The sequence below is a fragment of the Vombatus ursinus genome, unplaced genomic scaffold (assembly GCF_900497805.2).
Source record: "Vombatus ursinus unplaced genomic scaffold, bare-nosed wombat genome assembly UNPS02014807.1, whole genome shotgun sequence".
Classification (NCBI taxonomy): domain Eukaryota; kingdom Metazoa; phylum Chordata; class Mammalia; order Diprotodontia; family Vombatidae; genus Vombatus; species Vombatus ursinus.
Window position 1 is genome coordinate 42886775 of NW_020954585.1, and position 18683 is coordinate 42905457.

The following is an 18683-nucleotide window of genomic DNA, read 5'->3' on the forward strand; positions in this document are numbered from 1 at the left end:
TTCCCAACTAACCTCCGCCAAACCCGCCCCGGTAGCACTTTCTCTTCTTTTCGGCCTGCCCAATGAGACCTCTCCGTTTCTAATGTCAGGGAACGGTATCCAAGGTACAATACTAGCTCCGCCCACATCGCTAGGCACACTTCCGTTTGCTCAATGACTGTTAAACTGCACATCCGGTAGGGTACAGCTAAAAGAGTTCCCGCCATACATTTCTTTAGGAACGACAATCAAATGATTTCCCCTGTTAGACGCTACAGGTCAGGTAGGTCCTAGACAAATGGCTCTTTCTACTAATAGCTAGTCACACTTCTTATAGGGTCCCCCCACCTTGGTTGGTTTTCTTCCTCTTCCGGTGACGTTAACTTCTGTGTTACATGACAGAAGTAGTCACCGGAAGTGTGGCTTGCTTCAAGTCCTTATGGGTGCTTCGCCGAAATCTTTCCCCACCCAATGACAGCTGAGGGGGTCCACTCGGTCCTCGACTTCACTTCCCAGGGTTTTACCTACAAACGAACATCTCTTCTAACGCCTAGTCGTGGCTAGCCCCGGGACCGCTTCCGAACCCTCTCTGATTTCATTTCCGTTAGTCTCCGCCTACTCTGAGTCAAAAACGTTTTCCACCCTCTTTCTCTCTTTGGGGCTCCGCCTAAACCCTTCCCCCTCCCTCGCGGGAGAATACCCCCCCCACTTCCGGTGCCTTGCTCTCCTCCCACCTCCCCCGCTGGGTCCTAGCGCCAGCCCTATTTCTAGCGGGAGCCCCGGCTCTGTCCTCTGAAGCTACTGCAGCAGACAGCGCGTCAGGCTCCCCCAGGTAAGAGCCGTGAGTGCGACCCTGGAACGCGCCCCGTGCAACTTGGGCCACAGAAGTCCCATTGGTTCGGGACGCCGCTGATGGACTCAGTTTTCCCATCCGTAAAATGGGAGGGGGTATGTGTGTTTGTATAGACCAGATGCATTTTCATGGTCCATTGAGGTCTGACATTTTGTGGAGACGGCGACGCTCCCTTGACCCTGGGCCTCGAGGCTGGTAAAGCCTTTGACACCCCGCCCCCTCCTTCATTCATTCACACACCCCTATTCCGCCTCTGTGCAGCTTCACCGGATTACCCCTGCTCCCGCCGCGGAGCCCCGGCCCAGCATGGTCCTAGAGACCGCCATTTTGCATGCCTTTGTGCTGCGCGGCACGGCCCGGCGGCTCCGCGGGCTTCCCAGCCCGGTGCCGGCTCGGGGGCCAGGCTCGCTGCGCGCTGCTCCCCCTTTCGCTCCCGGGCTCGGCGCGTTGGGAAGCAGGGGCTAGATGTCGTCTCTTTCCCCGGTCCTAGTGACCGCCATTTTATAGGCCTCTCTTTTGTCCCGGGAATTGCAGCCGCTAGCGGCCCCCGGTCGCCTTGCACCCCCGCCCCCTCCCCGCGCCCTCCCGCCTCAGTCCGTGACTCGGCTCCGAGCCCCCGAGGTCCCCCCCCCTCCGAAGTCCGCCTCGGGCTCAGCTGGGGAAGGCTTTGCCTCCTCCACGGCCGCCCCTCCCCCGGTCCTAAAGACCGCCATCTTGCCCGTCTTTGTCCCTTGGCCTCGCGGTGCTCCCGGGGTCGCCCCCGCACGGTTCCCCGCGCCTCCTCACGCGGACCCCAACCCGTCCCCTTCCTGCTCCCGCAGACCGCTCCCTCCCCATCGCAGCCTCGGCCTAGGGCGTTAGAGCCAGAAGGGGAATGGGAGGTGGTGGGAGCGAAGAGCTGGTAGGGACCTTTCGGGGCCGTACGTCCCTCCCATTTTGCAGATGAAGGAACTGAGGTCTTGGCTGAGGAAAGGGACTCAGCCAAGGTCACGCGGCGCGGTCAGTGATCGAGCCAGGACTTTACGTTGTAGTACTAAGTACCATAAGATCTGGATTCGAATCCCAGCCCTAGGATTGTAAAATCAGGGGAAAGGACTCGTTTTCTTTACGCCCCTTTTGGTTTTAAACATTAAAAACCCCCCCCCCCGATAATCTTGTTCCCTCCGCCCCCAGTAAAGCCCCCTCCGCGGGGCCCCCGGGGTGCCAGGCTGGCCGAAGAAGAGCGCTGCCCAGCCGGGGGGGAAGGGGAGACCGTCCCTCCTCCGGCCCCACACTGGACCCGGCGCCAGGACGGGAGGGTCTCGCCTCTCCCCGCCCCTTCCCCCGGCCGCCCCCCCCCGGGCTCTCTCCTTTTAAACTGCCCTCGCAGCTCACCCCCGACCCCGCCTCCCGCGGCCCCGCCCGGCCCGGCCCCACTCCCTCGCCGCGGTCCTAGCCGGACCGTCTACACCTCCCCCAAGACCTGTCCCAGCCAGTCAGGGTCGGGCTGTGTAATCAAGGGGCTTTGGGACTGGAAGGCTACTTATGCCTTCCCTGGGTCCTAGAGCCCAACTCTGGTGGGAGGGGGTGCGCTTCTCCATGGACAGCTCCCAGCTCCAACCCTGGTAGGAAGGCGTGGCTGGGTCTCCGGGAAGGTGTAGAGTCGTACTGGGATTTGGTGACACCCCCCTCCGCCCCGAAAGCAGTGGACTGGGCCCGGGGGAAGAGGCTGGTACAAGGAGTCGCCGAGAAATTTGGAATTTCTGGCCGCTGCTCTGCCTGAAACTGCCAAAACAGAATCATTCACAGATGATTGTTGATGAGAAGATTGGTTTTCATTAATCCAAAGCTCATGCCTGGGGTTTCCTGCAGGGTCATTGGCTTCAAGGCCACCAGGGACCTTGGAGATAATTTAGTTCCAGGCACTAAGACAAGTCACTGCTTACCACTAGGCTTTGGTTACGAGTTGAGCTAGAAGTTCCCTGAGGTCCATTTCCACTTTGGATCTGTGATCCAGTGATTCCTCATTTTACAGGTCAGGAAACTGATCATGGTGATGAGCTAAAAAGGAACAAGCCAGGTGAGCCAGGTAGAAGGTAGCACAGCTGGATTCAAACCTGTCTCTTCAAGTCCTAGACACAGGTGCCAGGGGTAGGGAGCAGGACGAGGTAAATATGGTACCTGGAGGTTAAAGTCATTTGTCTCGAGCTTGCCATTCTCCTTCCCAATTTGAAATAGCCTCAAGACCATGGTCATACTTTCCAACCCTTGATTCTCTCCCAATATCCTTCTTTCCCATCCTCATCTTTACTGAATTCTCTTTTTGCCCAGTCACATATCCTCTGTGCAGAGGAAATTGTCAGGTATCATAGGAAACAAGTCATCCCTATCCTTGACTAAAGGTATGAAGTTGTTGAAGTCACCAAACCTATCTAGGCTTCAGTTTCCTCATCTGTAAAGTGAAGAGGTTAGATTAGATGGGCAGCCTGTGGCCTTCTAGATCCATAAGTGTGGCCTTTTGACTGAGTCCAATTACAGAACAAAATCCTTTAAAAGGTAAAATTTGTGTAAAATTTGGATTCAGTCAAAAGGCCACATTTAAGGATTGAGAAGGCCACTGTGGCCTCCAGGTTGCAGGTGCCCCACCCCTGTATTAGATTATCTTCAAAGTCCTTTGTAGAGCTAACTTATATAATTCGTCCATTCAGATAATGCTATATATAAAGGTAGGCAGTTGAGATACAAAGGGAAAAAAAAAAAACAGCTCAGTACTCCAAAGAGCTCATCCTTTTCTCCCAACACCAAAGTCCTAGAGGAGAAGCTTGGCACCAACTCTCATCTTGCATCCCATTTGGTTTTTCTCTCTCCTCTCTTTAACATGTGTGCCTTGGTCTAAGTCATCCACTCACTCCAGCACTGCCAAAATTGTCCATGAGTGAGTCATAGGATTTTAATTCTGGAAGGGAAGAGATAATTTAGCCCAAATCCTTTATTTTACAAATGAGTTAACTGAGGCCCAGGGAAAGAGAAGGGCTTGCTTTACTATGATATCATACATGTATCAACCAACAAATCACTGAGAACCTGTTTGGGCAAGGCACTATTCTTGGGGTAAACAAGAGAAAAGAAAGAGTCCTAGCCTACAGTGGTCTTAGTCCGATGAGGGAGGCAAGACACATAAACCTTAAACAAAGTAGTGGTAACAGTGTAGGTTCTTAAAGCATCTTAATGCTTAATGAAGCTTTTCCTTTACAGTAATGCTGTTAGGTAGTATAAATGTTATTATCCTCCTTTTTATATTTATTTTTTTAGGGAGGCAATTGGGGTTAAGTGACTTGCCCAGGGTCACACAGCTAGTAAGTATCATGTGTCTGAGGTCAGATTTGAACTCTGGTCCTCCTGACTCCAGGGCCGTTGCTCTATCCACTTTGCCACCTGGCTGCCCCTATTCTCATTTTTATAGATAAGGAAACTAAATCCCAGAGAGGTCAAAGGATTTGCCCATCACATGGACTGTAAGTGGCTGAGCCAGAATTTGAACCCAGGATTCTCAATGAAAAGTCCAGTGACTTTTGTGTTGAGTTATTGGTACACATTGGTAAGTGTTATGAGGGGAGAATTTGTGAAGAGGACTTATTCAAAGAGGGTGTAGGATTTGGATAACCTATAAGCCTATCTGGATAACTCTAGGGAGGGTCAGATTGGGGATTGGGGTCAGCAATATAGGCATCTCCCTAGGGTACAGCAAATGGGGGGAGGATGGCAGAGTCTTGAAATGAGATACTGTTTATTAATATGACTTTTTGTAAAGGCATGTGTTATTAATACTAGAAAATCCATGGAATGTTTGTACATGTGTTACCCTAAACACTTAAAGCCTAGAGGGGTGGAGCAGGGTGAACATATGCCTTCCATCCCTGCTCTAAAGAATTGTTCTGGGGGGGGCAGCTAGGTGGCGCAGTGGATAGAGCACGGGACTTGGAGTCGGGAGGACCTGAGTTCAAATGTGGCCCCAGACCAAACACTTGACAGTTATTAGCTGTGTGACCCTGGGCAAGTCACTTAACCCTAATTGCCTAAAAATTTTAAAAAAAGGTTTTTTTAAATAAAGAAAGAAAAAAGGTTTTGGGCTGGAAAGGTTTGGAACTAGAAAGTACTCAGGCATTACTGGGAGTTAAATGTGGAAAACTTGATTTAGACCATATTGGGGCAGGAGTGGCTGAGCATGAAAGCAATCAGAGATACTTAAACTTTATCTTCTTCTTCTTTTTTTTTTTTAATTTTTGGCCAGGCAGGGGGGTTAAGTGACTTGCCCAGGTCACACAGCTAGTAAGTGTTAGTGTCTGAGGCCGGATTTGAACTCAGATCCTCCTGAATCCAGGGGCGGTGCTCTAAACTTTATCTTCTAAGCAGTGGGGACTATTGAAGGCTTTTGAGCAGGGGATTGACATAATGAAACTGGTGTTTAGGAATATGAATTTGGAAGGAATGGAGAAGGGAAAGATGGACTTGACCCAAGTTCAGTATGACCCAAAGGACTTAGATTGTCTTGTAGTTGAAAACAGTCTTAAGGGTGTAGGAACCTTTATAAACCACCTGGCTGAACAAACCCCACTCATGGTGTTTGGGAAAGAGGGTTCAGGGGGCCCCTCTCAGCTGTGGTGATTAGGTTCTTCCACTCCTTTTCTTCTACCAGCTGCAAAGCCAGCTACCCAAAAGCTCTAAATGGGATCTGCCATAACCCATTCCCATTGTTGTCCTATCCCTCAATCCTCTTCCTCTCATCCCAGCTAAGCTGATAATGAAATAAACCGGGTTTGTTAGCAGCAGCTGCCAATCTCATTTGTTTATCCTTTAATCTTATGTAGGACTCAGCTGCCTGGCTTGTGCGGGAGATGGGCACAAGGACTCCGAGAAGTGGGGAGGGGATGGGGTGAAGAATATGGAGCCAGCCAAATTCTCCCTTTTCCATTCACTTCTACTCTTTCCTGTGGTCAGTGATTCATTCAAATAATAAATCTGGGAGCCTTTACTATGTGCCCAGCTCTGACCTGAGTGCTGTGGGAGGACGTAAAGAAATATGACGAACACCTACGGAAATGTTGAGTATATTGTCCTGAAAAAGGCTTAGTAGATACATGATCATTGTCTTCCAAAAGCTGTCAAACTATTGTGTGGACAAGGACAAGGACAGACCTGTTCTGTATAGTTTCAGAGGGCAGAACTAGAATCAGTGGGTGACAATTAGCGTAAATGGTAATAGAGGAGGCAAAGATTGGCTTAGGCTGTGGCATTTGAAGAATTCTTAAGAGAGAAGTGGGTCTTTAATTGGCCTTCAAGGAAGGGTAGAATTTGCCTTGGATTCTGTAGCTCCTAGCACGGTGCCTGGCACACAGCAATAGTCACTCAATAAATATTTTTTGATTGAATTGAATGGAGAGGAGAAAAAAGTGGAGTGGGGTACATTTCAGATGAAAGCGCAGAGGCGCAGATATGCATGATACGTGTTCAGAGGACAGCAGACTGTGATGAGTAAGCACTGAGAAAGAAGGCTGATTCCAGAGGACTCTGAATCCTAGGCCAAGGAAGTTGAATGTGATCTTGTAAGCAAGCAATAAGCAGCCATGGGAAGTTTTGATCAGAGACACAGCACGAAGTATGCTAAACATGGGGTTTTAGATTTTCACAGAATACTCTTGTGTTTATCTCTGAGAAGACTTTTACTGCTCCTGCTAAATTCAACCACTCTCGGCTCAGACTCTGCCTTTCTAATTCTTCTCTATTTCCCACCTGATTTCCCAGGGATCTTTTAGAGAAACCTTGGTTCCCCTCTCTCTTCTGTTCTGCTCCTAGGCAGAAGGTAGTTACTTCTATGTCCCTAGACAAACACTGTTCTATCTGAAACTGTATCTCTTGTCCTTCCCTTCTCTCCCTACTCCAGCTCTGCTGGAAGAAGCAAAGGGGCCGGGGACTGTGCCACTGGTGGTCTCCCATCACCAAGTGCAATAGATTTGGCCTGATTTGTGAGGTAGAAAGAACCAGTGTTAGAGCTGGGAGAGTTCATCTAATCTAATCCATTTCTTTTACAGAAAAGGAAATTGAGGCTCAGAGGGGAAGTAAAGAGTCCAAATGTTGCACTGCAAACAAACAGCAAAATTATAGTTGGAATCCATCTCTTTGATTCTTATATCACATTACTACTCAGTCATTCATTGAGTGTAATGAGCACCTACTGTGTGTCTGGCTGTCGCGAGCTTGAGCACGCACACGCGCGCACACCCCCCCCCAGGGTTATTGAGATGACCAACTGTCAATCTGGCACAAATGTGAGACAATTATAGCATAATGAAGAGAAGACTAGTTTTCCAATTAGGTCCCAGCTTGCCCCTTCCTAGCTATGTTACATTGGGCAAATCACCTAAACCCTCTGAATCTGTTTCTTCATTTGGAAAAAGGGTTAAAACCTTCTCTGCCAGCTTCACAGGGGTATACAAAGATCACAATGTGTGTGTGTGTGTGTGTGTGTGTGTGTGTGTGTAGCACTATGGAAGCCACAAAGCATTTAGTTGTTATTATAACAATAGAGAATTCTATCAGAACACAGTTGGGAACCTCTGGAGACTGATCAAACTTTATGACTATTTTCCACTTCTGGTTATCCATGTGAGAACAAATAATACCATCAGAAGGAAGCCTAGACTAGGACTAGTGACGTCTTGTACCTCAGTCAAAAGATCTTTTGAGCACAGATACTGTGGATTAAAAGATACTTCAGGTTAAAAAAAAAAAAAAGATGGTTAAGAGAAGTAAACTTCGAGTTAAGAAGGTAGTGTTTGAAAAAAGGCTTTGGTTTTCCGGGTCAGGGCTCAAGGTAGAAGAATGGTCTCTTCTCAGCTAGGAATGGAAGACATATATAAAGGACCAGTAAAAATATTTGCCTAGAGTTGTCCAGATTGTGAAAAATAATTCATTTGGACCCCTACTCTATTCCAATCAGTATTAATCAATTTGATACAATTCCGTAGTGATTTATAAGTTCTGTATATTAGGCCCTAGAGCTGTAAGCTACAGATTGTAAGTTCACTTGTTTAATCATAGGAAGTTAACTAGAGGCCCTCCACCCTTGTTTTTCCTTGTTGTGGTGACCAAGCCCAGCATAACAGAGGTGACTCAACTACATGGAAAGTCCCCCAAACTTATTTTTGTATCTCTGGACCTTTCTTATCCAACATGAGCAGATGACCATCTTATAACCACTTAGTGGAGATGCCCCATGCTTCACCCAACCAGAGCCCACACCCCATTCCCAACCCCAATATACCATTTCTAGCTGGTCTATCATTTTTGGCTCTTTAAGCAAGATCAATAAACCAATGGGATTCTGTACTTTGTATAGCCCCTTTAGAGTGTACAAGTATCAAATCTGGTATCAAGGCCCGGGAAGAATGGGACATCTCAGATCATGAGGAAGATCTGGGGTCTACTTCATTAGAGGGGACCCTTTAAAAAAGTGCACTGGGTCAGAGCTCTACTTTAGTCTCTTTTATTGTAGGTTAGACAGTTTTAATCCCCACAAGATCTTATTAGGAAGTCTTTAAATTGAAATTTTAGGAGGGAGAAGGCCACTCACATACAGCCACGAGAGCAGGTCCCACATAGATTAGCAGTGGAAATGGGTTGGGCAATAATAGTACTTAAGGCCTCAGATGTATATACACAATGCGTATAGTATGGATAATAATAAATTCTGAGAGCAGGTAAATTTGACCTCGGTAGGTATCAATAGATTTGTTGGGGTTACAATTTCCGGATGCCAAAAGAAACAGATTAGATTAAAAGGGACAGTAGAATAATGTCATATATCAAGAAGATATGTAATGTGTGGAAATACACAAACAGAAATGGGGAGTCATGGCAGAGAGAATTTGGTTGAGGATAAATGGAAGGAGAAACAAGTGATAATTTGGTGAGTATCTATTACCAACCACAAAGCAATGACCAGTGTGCCTGCATGGGGTAGGGGGAGAAGCTTGGGAATACCACAGGATACTTAATGACCAGCTCAGACTTTAAAGAGAAATATACAAAAGCTGGAAGTAATGCTAGAGAAATGAGAATGAATGAAAAAGGTGGTAGATTTTATAGGAAGGCCAGGGACCCAGCACAATAAACGTTAATGACAACAAAAAGGGCTTTTGTTTTTTAAACTAAGTTGGGAGAGACATAGCTAGACAACAGCTCATATGAAAAGAACCTGGATGCATTAGTCTCCTGCAGAGTTCCCTGGGAGTTATTGCTATGACATGGTAACAAAAAAAAAGTTCAGTCATAAGCTTCCCTAAGAGAAGCATAGTGTCCATAAAGAAAGAGGTGACAAATCCTCTGAACACTGCTCAGATCACATCTGTAGTATTGTATTCAGTTCTGGACACCACATTCTGCATCCTTAAGCATGTCTGACATGGGGTGAACAGGATGGTGAGAGAGGACTGGAGACCCTATCATATAAGGCTCAGTTGAAGAAACTAAAGAAAGTGTAGTAACTATTTTCCAGTGTTTTTCCTGCTTTGCCCCAGAGAGATGAATTAGGCAAGGAGTTGCACCTAAGATTTTAATTCAATATGCAGAACCACTTCTTAACCATCAGAGCCATCCTAAGTTCCCCATGTTTAGAAGTCTTCAAGTGGAAGCTAGAAATGGGGGATGTTGTAGATAGGAATTTTTTATCAGTTATGGGTGAGATTAGATGACTTTGAAGGTCCCTTCCAACCCAGTTCTCTGTGGTTATGTGAAATAATTTAAAGTAGAATCAAGAGTTAGATGTACTTGGTGCCCTTCATTCCATGCAGTCTGCCATCTGCCACCTTTGCTTTCCAAGATCTCTCAGCAACCCATGACTTTCTTATCTACCAAGTCCATTGTCCTTTTCTTAGACCTTAATCTCCTCAATATTCCTGAAGCACTGGACGCTTTTGATTAGTCCTTCCTTTCGGAAACTCTTCCCCCTGCTTCCTCCGAACTGTATAATCCTTTTAACTACTCTACTTTGTTGACCCATCAGCCCCTTTATGAATCTTCTGTATGTATCTTCCAGGCTCAGCCTTTAACCCTCTGCTCTTCTCTTGACACTCATAATCCTTGGTGATCTCATCCCTTCACTGGTCATTTCTGTGCAGATGACTACATAGTCACAGGCTTCACTGATTATTTCTATGTAGGTGACTCCCACCCAAATATATGTCTATAGCCTGAAGTCTCTCCCCAGGTCCAGTCTTGCATTTCCAACTTCCTCTTGGATGAGATAATATAAGTAGAATGCATTGTAAGTCTTAAAGCATTACATGAATGTCAGTTATCATCATAATTATATGTTCATGTTCTTGTAGCGAACTGTTATTCCCAAACAAGTCCTGTGATCTTCCACCTCCAGATTATTTTTCAGGTTCCCTAAGCCTACAATATCTTCCCTCTCTCTTTTCACCACTTGAATTCCTACCCATCCCTTAAAACCCAATTCAAAAGCTGTGAATACTTTCCTGATTCTCACTACCACCCCCCACCCCCCACAGCTGGTAATGATTTTGCCCCCTCAGTTCCCAAAAGGTTCTTATACAAGTTTTTTTTTTGTTTTGTTTTGGGGGGGGGTGGAAGTGAGGCAATTGGAGTTAATTGACTTGCCCAGAGTCACACAGCTAGCAAGTGTTACACATCTGAGGCCAGATTTGAACTCAGGTCCTCCTGACTCCAGGGCTGGTGCTGTATCCACTGCGCCACCAAGCTGTCCCCCAAAAGGTTCTTGATAGCTCTGTAATGCAATAACTTGGTATCACAGCAATTTATAATTAGTTGTCCTTGTATATGTCTCCACCCTCTGTTAGACTGTAAGCTCCATGAGGAGAGGGACCTTGTCTTATCCAGCATTGTGCTCTGGGCACAATGGGTATTTTAATGAGTGACTGAATGTTCCTGAAATTCAGCATGTCTAAAATGCAATTATTCTCTTGCGTCTCAGGTCCTAATTTCTCCCATTTCTGTTTGGGGTACTGCTGTTCCCCCTTCTATTCTTGTGGATAGTCAGGAAACCTGGGAGTTGGCTCTTACTCATTCCCCTTCCTAATCCCTATATCCAGTCTGTCACTAACTGTGTTAATTCTTTCTTCAGAGTGATTTTTCCTTCTTTTCATTACCATCATTTAACTAGCCTCATCACGTCACACATAGATTACTGCAACAGCCTCTTAACTGCCTTTAGTTTCCACCCAACTAGTGCCCCTGCATTTCTGCTTTGACTATGTCACTTCTCTGCCCAGAAGGCTCCTCCTTCCTTATTAAAATCATAGAATCCAAAGGTAGTAGAGAGAGAAGGGAACTTGGGAGCCGTCTAGTCCAACCCCTTGATTTAAGAGCTGGGAAGACTGAGACCCAAAGAGAAGTCACTTGCCCAGGTCACACCAAGTTACCAGTGAAAACCAGGAGGACTAAAATATTCCAGGGAGAAAAGTCTGAAACTAACTCTGATTACCTGGGATTAAGGAGCCTTTTCCTATTTACTCCTGCTTCTCCTCCTAAGCTGTTTATTCGTCTTTTCTTTCTTTGATAATACTACCCAGTCTCACTTTCTTAGACTTAAAAAAAATCTGTAACTTCTCTGTAATTTCCTATCATATCTGTTTCACTTATATTTAAGATTAGATTGTGTTTTCCTTGAGGATGAGCATTATGACTTGCTCATCAAATTTTGCCCAAAATGATCTTTTAGGTCTCCTGTCCTAAACATTGTACAAATGAAAAGGGCATGTAGTGTTAGGAGTGCTGAAGACCTGAGTTTCAACCCTGATTCTACTTATTGCTACTGATGTGGACTTGGCCCAGTTATTTCTCATAGCTAAGTGTCTGTTTCCCTCTTTGTTAAATTGGGGGGAGGGGGAGTGACTAAATGATCTCCAAAGGCCCTTCCCATTCCAGATCATATGCTCCTACTATACACATAATGAAATAATCAGAGTAGGCTGCTTGGATTTGAACTGATCCTGAAAAAGGAGGGGTATAATTTGGAACTGGGGATTGGAGTTACCCTGGCTGAACTTCCTGCCTGCTCCTTCTCAGTGGAAGCTGCTATCTTGGGTCAGCTTTTCGTCCTCTGGGTGGAATGGGGTAAAATATTCCCACAGACTAATTGCCTCATTAAACAGAACTGCACCTGGCCTCTGAGGGAACCCAGTGACTTCCTAGGGGAGCAGGTAGGCTTAAGTGGAGTCTTGGAAGACTTAGCCCTGGATTAATAAGGGAGGTAATTATTGATAATTGAATTAAAGCCTGCTAATGAAGACTCTCTTGGGGGGGTGGGGGGGGTGGAAGGAAGAACTCCCCTGCCTGACATTCAAGGCCCTGCACAATATGGTGCCATTTTTCCAGCACTGTTTCATACAGGACCCGAATCACAAACTTACCCTCTCTTCTATAGAGACATTCCTGATTCAAGACCTCAGTCAGCACCCAATTTTGTGCCTTTGTAATGCATTGCTGAAATGTGTCATTAAATATTATTTAGTGTGGTATAATTCTGTACCTATGTGTCATCCCCTTACTAGATTGTAAATTTCTTGAGGGCAGCACCCAGCACTGTGTTGTTGCTTAATAAATGTTGATTAATTGAAAAGTGCTTAATTGTCACAACTGTGTTTATCTCCTCCGGTGGCTGGGCTGCAGAACCTCTTATCAATACAGTGAATTGCGGCTTTCCCTAGGGGCAGAATCTCTCCTGGAATGATTTCCCAAAGGGGAGGAGCTACCCCTGGAAGGCTGAATTCTATTGGGGTGTGACTCTAATCTATATATTCTCTCCATTCTAGGGGAGGCTCACCCCAAGCCCCCATGGAAGTGGAGCAGGTGGAAGCTCCGCCCCCCCCACCCGGGCTATACCCGAGCTGGTAGACGATTCAAGTGCCTCTCTTGCTCCAAGACTTTCCCCAATGCCCCTCGCGCTGCCCGGCACGCTGCCACCCACGCTCCCAGTCCTGGACCCAACCCGGAGGAGAATGCTGCTGGGGGCGGGGATCCGGGACCCCCTCCAGGGAACCCAGAGGGCCCGGGCAGTGGGGAAGATGGGGAACCTACTCCCAAGCCCCGGCCCTTTGCTTGCTCGCTGTGCCCCAAGGCGTACAAGACGGCCCCAGAGCTGCGCAGCCATGGGCGCAGCCACACTGGGGAGAAGCCCTTCCCATGTCCGGAGTGTGGGCGGCGCTTCATGCAGCCGGTGTGCCTGCGGGTGCACCTGGCCTCCCACACAGGCGAGCTGCCGTTCCGCTGTCCCCAGTGCCCCAAGGCTTATGGCACCCTGTCCAAGCTGAAGATCCACCAGCGCTGCCACACTGGGGAGCGGCCCTACTCCTGTGCAGACTGCGGCAAGTGCTTCGCAGATCCCTCAGTGTTCCGAAAGCACCGGCGCACCCACGCAGGTCTGAGGCCCTATGGCTGCCCACGCTGTGGCAAAGCCTATGCCGAGCTCAAGGACCTGCGGAACCATGAGAGGTGAGGGGTGAGGGATACTGCGAAGTGGGGAGGGGGGAAGGGCTAGTGGTGGACAGATGTTTCTGGGTTTTGATGGATAAGAGGATTTAAACTGGTTCAGCTTAATCAGAAATGAGGCAGAATGAGAAAGAGAGGCTGACCTCAGATGGGTATGAGGGGAAACTTCGTGAATGCATGGCAGCTTGATAACCATTATCTAGGCATACTAGAGTAGAGATGCTGACTCTGGACACCCTCAGAAGGCCTTTCCACATCGGAGAGTGTGTAATTCAGAGAAAGGCTCTAGAGCAAGGGTTCCTAGCCTGAGGTCCCTGAAGGATAGATAGATACCATTTCAATATAATTAGGGTCATTTAATCCTATATATTTTATGCATTTAAAAACATTATTCTGAGAAGGGCTTCACTAGACTACTGAAAGGGGTCCATGACCAAAAAACATAAAAACAAGTTAAGAATTCCTCTCCTGATTGGTGCCAAGGAGAGCCTTGGGGAATTGGAAAGCAAGGGACCCTGCAAAGGAAAGGGCAGGGGAGAATCTCTTGGTTCTGATTGTAGAGGAGGAGAAGATGAGGCAGGGTGGCCTGTTTTGGTTCCAACTGGAAGGAGGAGTTGTGACCTCTGACATGGAACCCTGCTGGTGCGGAAAGATTGAGGCTAACGTGTTACCCTTGGCATATTTCCGTCCCTCTCCGCACTCAGGTCTCACACGGGAGAACGCCCATTTCTCTGTTCTGAATGTGGCAAGAGCTTCTCCCGTTCTTCCTCGCTCACCTGTCACCAGCGCATCCATGCTGCCCAGAAGCCCTACCGCTGCCCAGCCTGTGGGAAGGGCTTCACACAGCTCAGCTCGTACCAGAGCCATGAGCGCACCCACTCAGGGGAGAAGCCTTTCCTGTGCCCACGTTGTGGCCGCATGTTCTCCGATCCGTCGAGTTTCCGCCGCCACCAGCGGGCCCACGAAGGAGTCAAGCCCTATAGATGTGACAAGTGCAACAAGGACTTCCGTCAGCCAGCTGACTTAGCTATGCACCGGCGTGTACACACTGGTGACCGGCCATTCAAGTGCCCACAATGTGATAAGACCTTTGTGGCCTCTTGGGACCTGAAGCGACATGCCCTGGTCCACTCAGGCCAGCGGCCTTTCCGCTGTGAGGAATGCGGACGGGCCTTTGCAGAGAGGGCCAGCCTTACCAAGCACGGTCGTGTCCATTCAGGTGAACGGCCTTTCCACTGTGCTGCATGTGGCAAGTCTTTCGTGGTGTCCTCCAGCCTGAGGAAGCATGAGCGGACCCACCGAGGGGAGATGGTGGGAGGCCTTACCACCCAGGAGCTGGTGGTGGGAGTCACACTGCCTGCAGGTACCTCTGTGGAAGGGCCAGCACCACCTAGCACAGTGGCTCCTGGAATGGGTGTGGAACTTGGGGAGTCACAGGCTGGGCTCATAGGCCTCCCCACAGAGTCAGGCCGGGTAGTAGCCTCCCAGTGGCAAGTGGTCGGCATGACCCTAGAGCAGGTAGAATTCAGGGAGTCTGGGGCTGGGGCAGGAGAGGCCCCAGCACCAGCAACAGAGGGTGAGAGTGAGAGTGGACCCCCTGCCCAGGAGCAACCCCCAGGTACTGGAGAAATGCCCCAGAACGTGTGCCGGGAGTGCAAGGAATCTTTCCCAACAGCACTGGCTCTTCGGCGTCATGAGCGATCCCATCCAGCCCTGCGTCCATTTCCCTGCCCACAGTGCGGGAAGGGCTTCCTGGACCGGGCAGGGTTACGAAAGCACAGCCGTACCCACAGTGCTGTCCGCCCCCATGCCTGTCCCCACTGCCCCAAGGCCTTCCTTAGTGCCAGTGACCTCCGAAAACACGAGCGCACTCATTCCACCCCCCAGCTCCCCCTCGAGCCGCTCGTTGCCCTCCTGGGGATGCCAGAGGAAGGAGCAGCGTGAAAGCCCCCACACGTCTTGGCTTACCCCTCTCAGCTTCGCTTCTTCCCTGGTATCCCAGCAGCCACTCCTGCAATCTGTGGTTTCCTTCTTGTTACTGCAGATGTTTTACCTTCTCATGCTCCTCTTAATGCTCCGTTAGCGCTATCTGACTGAGAAGAGGCCTCATTCTCAGAAGATGGGAAGGCTGGAAAGAAGGGATGTGGTCCTGGGGAGGGCAGACAACCTGAGAGGCCAGCTCCAACACAGTGGCACTTATTAAAAGCTTTGGCTCTGAAGTTTACTTTATGGTTTGGTTTTGGTGGTTTTTTTGTTTTTTTTTTTTTGAGATTGATTCCCCCTGACACACCCCTGCATCCCTGAGCTTCATCCTCCTCCTCATATTTTCTCATGGATTCCTCCCCGTCTCTGTCCCAGCAGAACTGAAGCTTAACTCATCTCTAAACCAACTCTTCTTCCTGACTTTCCTACTTACATTAAAAACAATATCTGTCACCCAGGCTTAGGACCTCAGAGTCACCTTTGATGCTTCTCTCTACAGCTAACTAGCCTAGCAATTAAGTCCTGTCAATTTTGCCTTGACAGCATTTCTTTACTATCGCCAGTCCGTCAGTCTCAGGAGCGTTGTTACAATATCCTCTATACTGTTAGTCTTGGATCTCAACACTGTGTACCTTGTTGCCAGACTAATCTGATAGCACAGTTCCAATTATATTCCCCTCACGCTCAAAAGGGCCACTAGGTGGCACAATGGATAGAGTGCCAGGCCTGAAGTCAAGAAGGATCATCTTCCCAAGTTCAGATCCAGCCTCAAACACTTACTGGCTGTGTGACCCTGAGCAAGTCACTTCACCCTGTTTGCTTTAGTTTCCTCATCTATAAAATGACGTGGAAAAGGAAATGGCAAACCACTCTGGGATCTTTGCCAAGAAAACCTCAAATGGGGTCTTGAAGAATGGGACACAACTGAAATGACTGAAAAACAAGAACAAACATACTCAAAAACTTCCAGTGGCTCCCTATTTCCCCCCAGAAAAGCTAATCATGGAATTTTATTTTTTTTTATTTTTATTTTTTTTTTAGGCAACTGGGTTTAAATGACTTGCCCAGGGTCACACAGCTAGTAAGTGTCAAGTGTTTGGTCTGAGGCCAGATTTGAATTCAAGTTCTCCTGACTCCAGGGCCGATGCTCTATCCACTGTGGCACCTAGCTGCCCCTAATCATCCCATTTTAAATGAAAAGGAGATTAAGAAATCTGCCCAAAGTCTCACATACAGAAAATTATAGGGGCCTGTCATGATGATGCATTCCTGTAATTTTTGTGACATAAGAGGCTGAGGCTGGTGGATTGCTTGATCCAGAGAACTCTGAACAGGAGTAGATAAGCTGATTGGTGTGCACACTGAAGTCTGGCACAAATATGGTAAGCTTTGGGGAGTGGGAGGCCGCCAGGATGCCTAAGGAGATCAGAAACAAGAGCTCCCATGTCTTGGTAGTGGGGAATTGGCCTGTGAATGGCTGCTGTACTTCCAACCTGGTTGAGATAGACAGACCCAAAACTGGAAAAAAAAATTGATAGGGGCTTCAAATACTTTTGTTGTTTTTCAGTTGTTTCCAACTCTTTGTGACCCCATTTGGGGTTTTCTTGGCAAAGATACTGGAGTGTTTGCCTTTTCCTTCTCCAGCTCATATGACAGATGAGGAAACTGAGGCAAAAAGGGTTAAGTGGCTTGCCCAGGATCACAGAGCTAAGTGTCTGAGGCCACATTTGAACTCATGAAGATGAGTCTTAACTGATTCCAAGCCCAGCACTCTATTCCACTGTGACACCTAGATGCCTCTCAAATACTTAGCTTGGCACTTAATGTCCACAGTTTGTCCCCAAACTACCTTTCCAACCTTCTACTCACTGTTACATTTTTCACAGCTACACCAGAACGGGCAACACCCCAAGTCTTCCCATGATTTGCTGCCTCCCTGGCTCAGCTCCCACTGCTCTGATTGCTCTGCATCTGTAAAATGAATGGGTTGGATCTGAAAACCTCCCTTCCAGCTCCAGGCCTATGGACCCACATATCAAATGATTTACTTGAAGGAAATCAGTTTCCTTCAATGCTCAGCCACCTCTACCATAAAGCCTTCCCTAATTTCCCCCTCCTGGGAAGTTTTCTCCCCGCTCTAAACTCACTTGGTACTTGGTACTCTTTAATCCACTTTCAAATCCTACTACATATTGCAGGTATTTATTTGTGTGCATGTCATCTTCCTTGCTGCACTGACAGGTCCTTTAAGGCAGGGCCAAGCACATAATTGACATGCTTATAAATATTGAATGCATGAATGATAGCCAAGAGACCCTGACTCTGGCTCCAGGAAAGTACCAGTCCTTTCTTTTGACTATTATAACAACCTTTTCCAATTATATTGTACTTTACAATTTTCTGATTTTATATTTTTGTTGTTGTTGAGTTGTTTCAGTTGTGTTAAACTCTCTGTGACCTCATTTGGGTTTTGGGGGTTTGTGTATGTGTCTGGCAGAGATGCCATTTCCTTCTCCAGCTCATTTGACATGAGGAAACTGAGGCAAACAGGGTTAAGTGACTTGTCCAGGGTCATACAGCTAGTTACTTTACAATTTTCAAAGAGATTTCACATCCCTCTCATTTGAGCCTTACAACAGCTCCATAATGTAAGCAGGAACCACTGAGCAAACGGGCTGGGTTGCCCACGGCACCAGAACCTAAATCTCGGGACTCCCAGTCCAGTGTTCTTTCCACTGTTCACTGTCGAGGAAAACCTCCCTGGGGATACAAAGCCCCCAGGTCTGCAGTTCTGGGAAGGTGTGGTTTACCCCAGGTAGGGGTCATGCACGCTGTGCCGGTGACAACTGCGTCAGCTGGCATGGCCCTGGACGTACTAATGAAGGTCAGTCGAAGGCTCCCCAACGCTCCAGCAGCTCATGTAGTGGGGTCACGGAGCGGGCGACCAGGGCCAGCGCAGAGCCCAGGGTGCTCAGCCAGTCCTCTAAGCGTTCAGGTCCTTGGGTGTATGGAAAGAGATCTGCAGCTCTGGGAGCACTCCCGCCCGACGCCTTCAGCTCTCCATAGCGCTGGTGGAAAGCACAGCGCTAACCCAGCTGTTGAACCTCGTCCTGGCAGCGCCAGAAGGAAACCAAGCTCCGAGCCCGGAGCCCTAGCCTGGCTATAGTCTCAACAGCCAAGCTGGAGACAGCCTAACCTGCAGTGCCACTGTCGAAAGCCAAGCTGCAGGAGCGGAGGGCTGGGAAATCAAGGACGCGGCCCCCAAAACTGCAGAACGCAGCACGTGCGTTCCGTAGGTTGCTGCTAAGGGAGAACTTCGCGGCTGGAGGCTGGAGTGAACTTTTGGGGCAGGGCCTTGACG

The 18683-nt window shown here is 48.2% G+C and overlaps 1 protein-coding gene across 1 annotated transcript; it reads left to right on the top strand.

Annotated features, from left to right (window-relative positions):
* The first annotated feature begins 137 nt into the window (after positions 1-137).
* On the top strand, positions 138-15563 carry ZNF668 (zinc finger protein 668). Its single transcript, XM_027874394.1, has 3 exons — positions 138-262; positions 12664-13342; positions 14044-15563. Exons 1-3 carry the CDS (start codon positions 232-234, stop codon positions 15281-15283), a joined length of 1950 nt encoding a protein of 649 aa, XP_027730195.1. The 5' UTR covers positions 138-231; the 3' UTR covers positions 15284-15563.
* The last annotated feature ends 3120 nt before the right edge of the window (positions 15564-18683 follow it).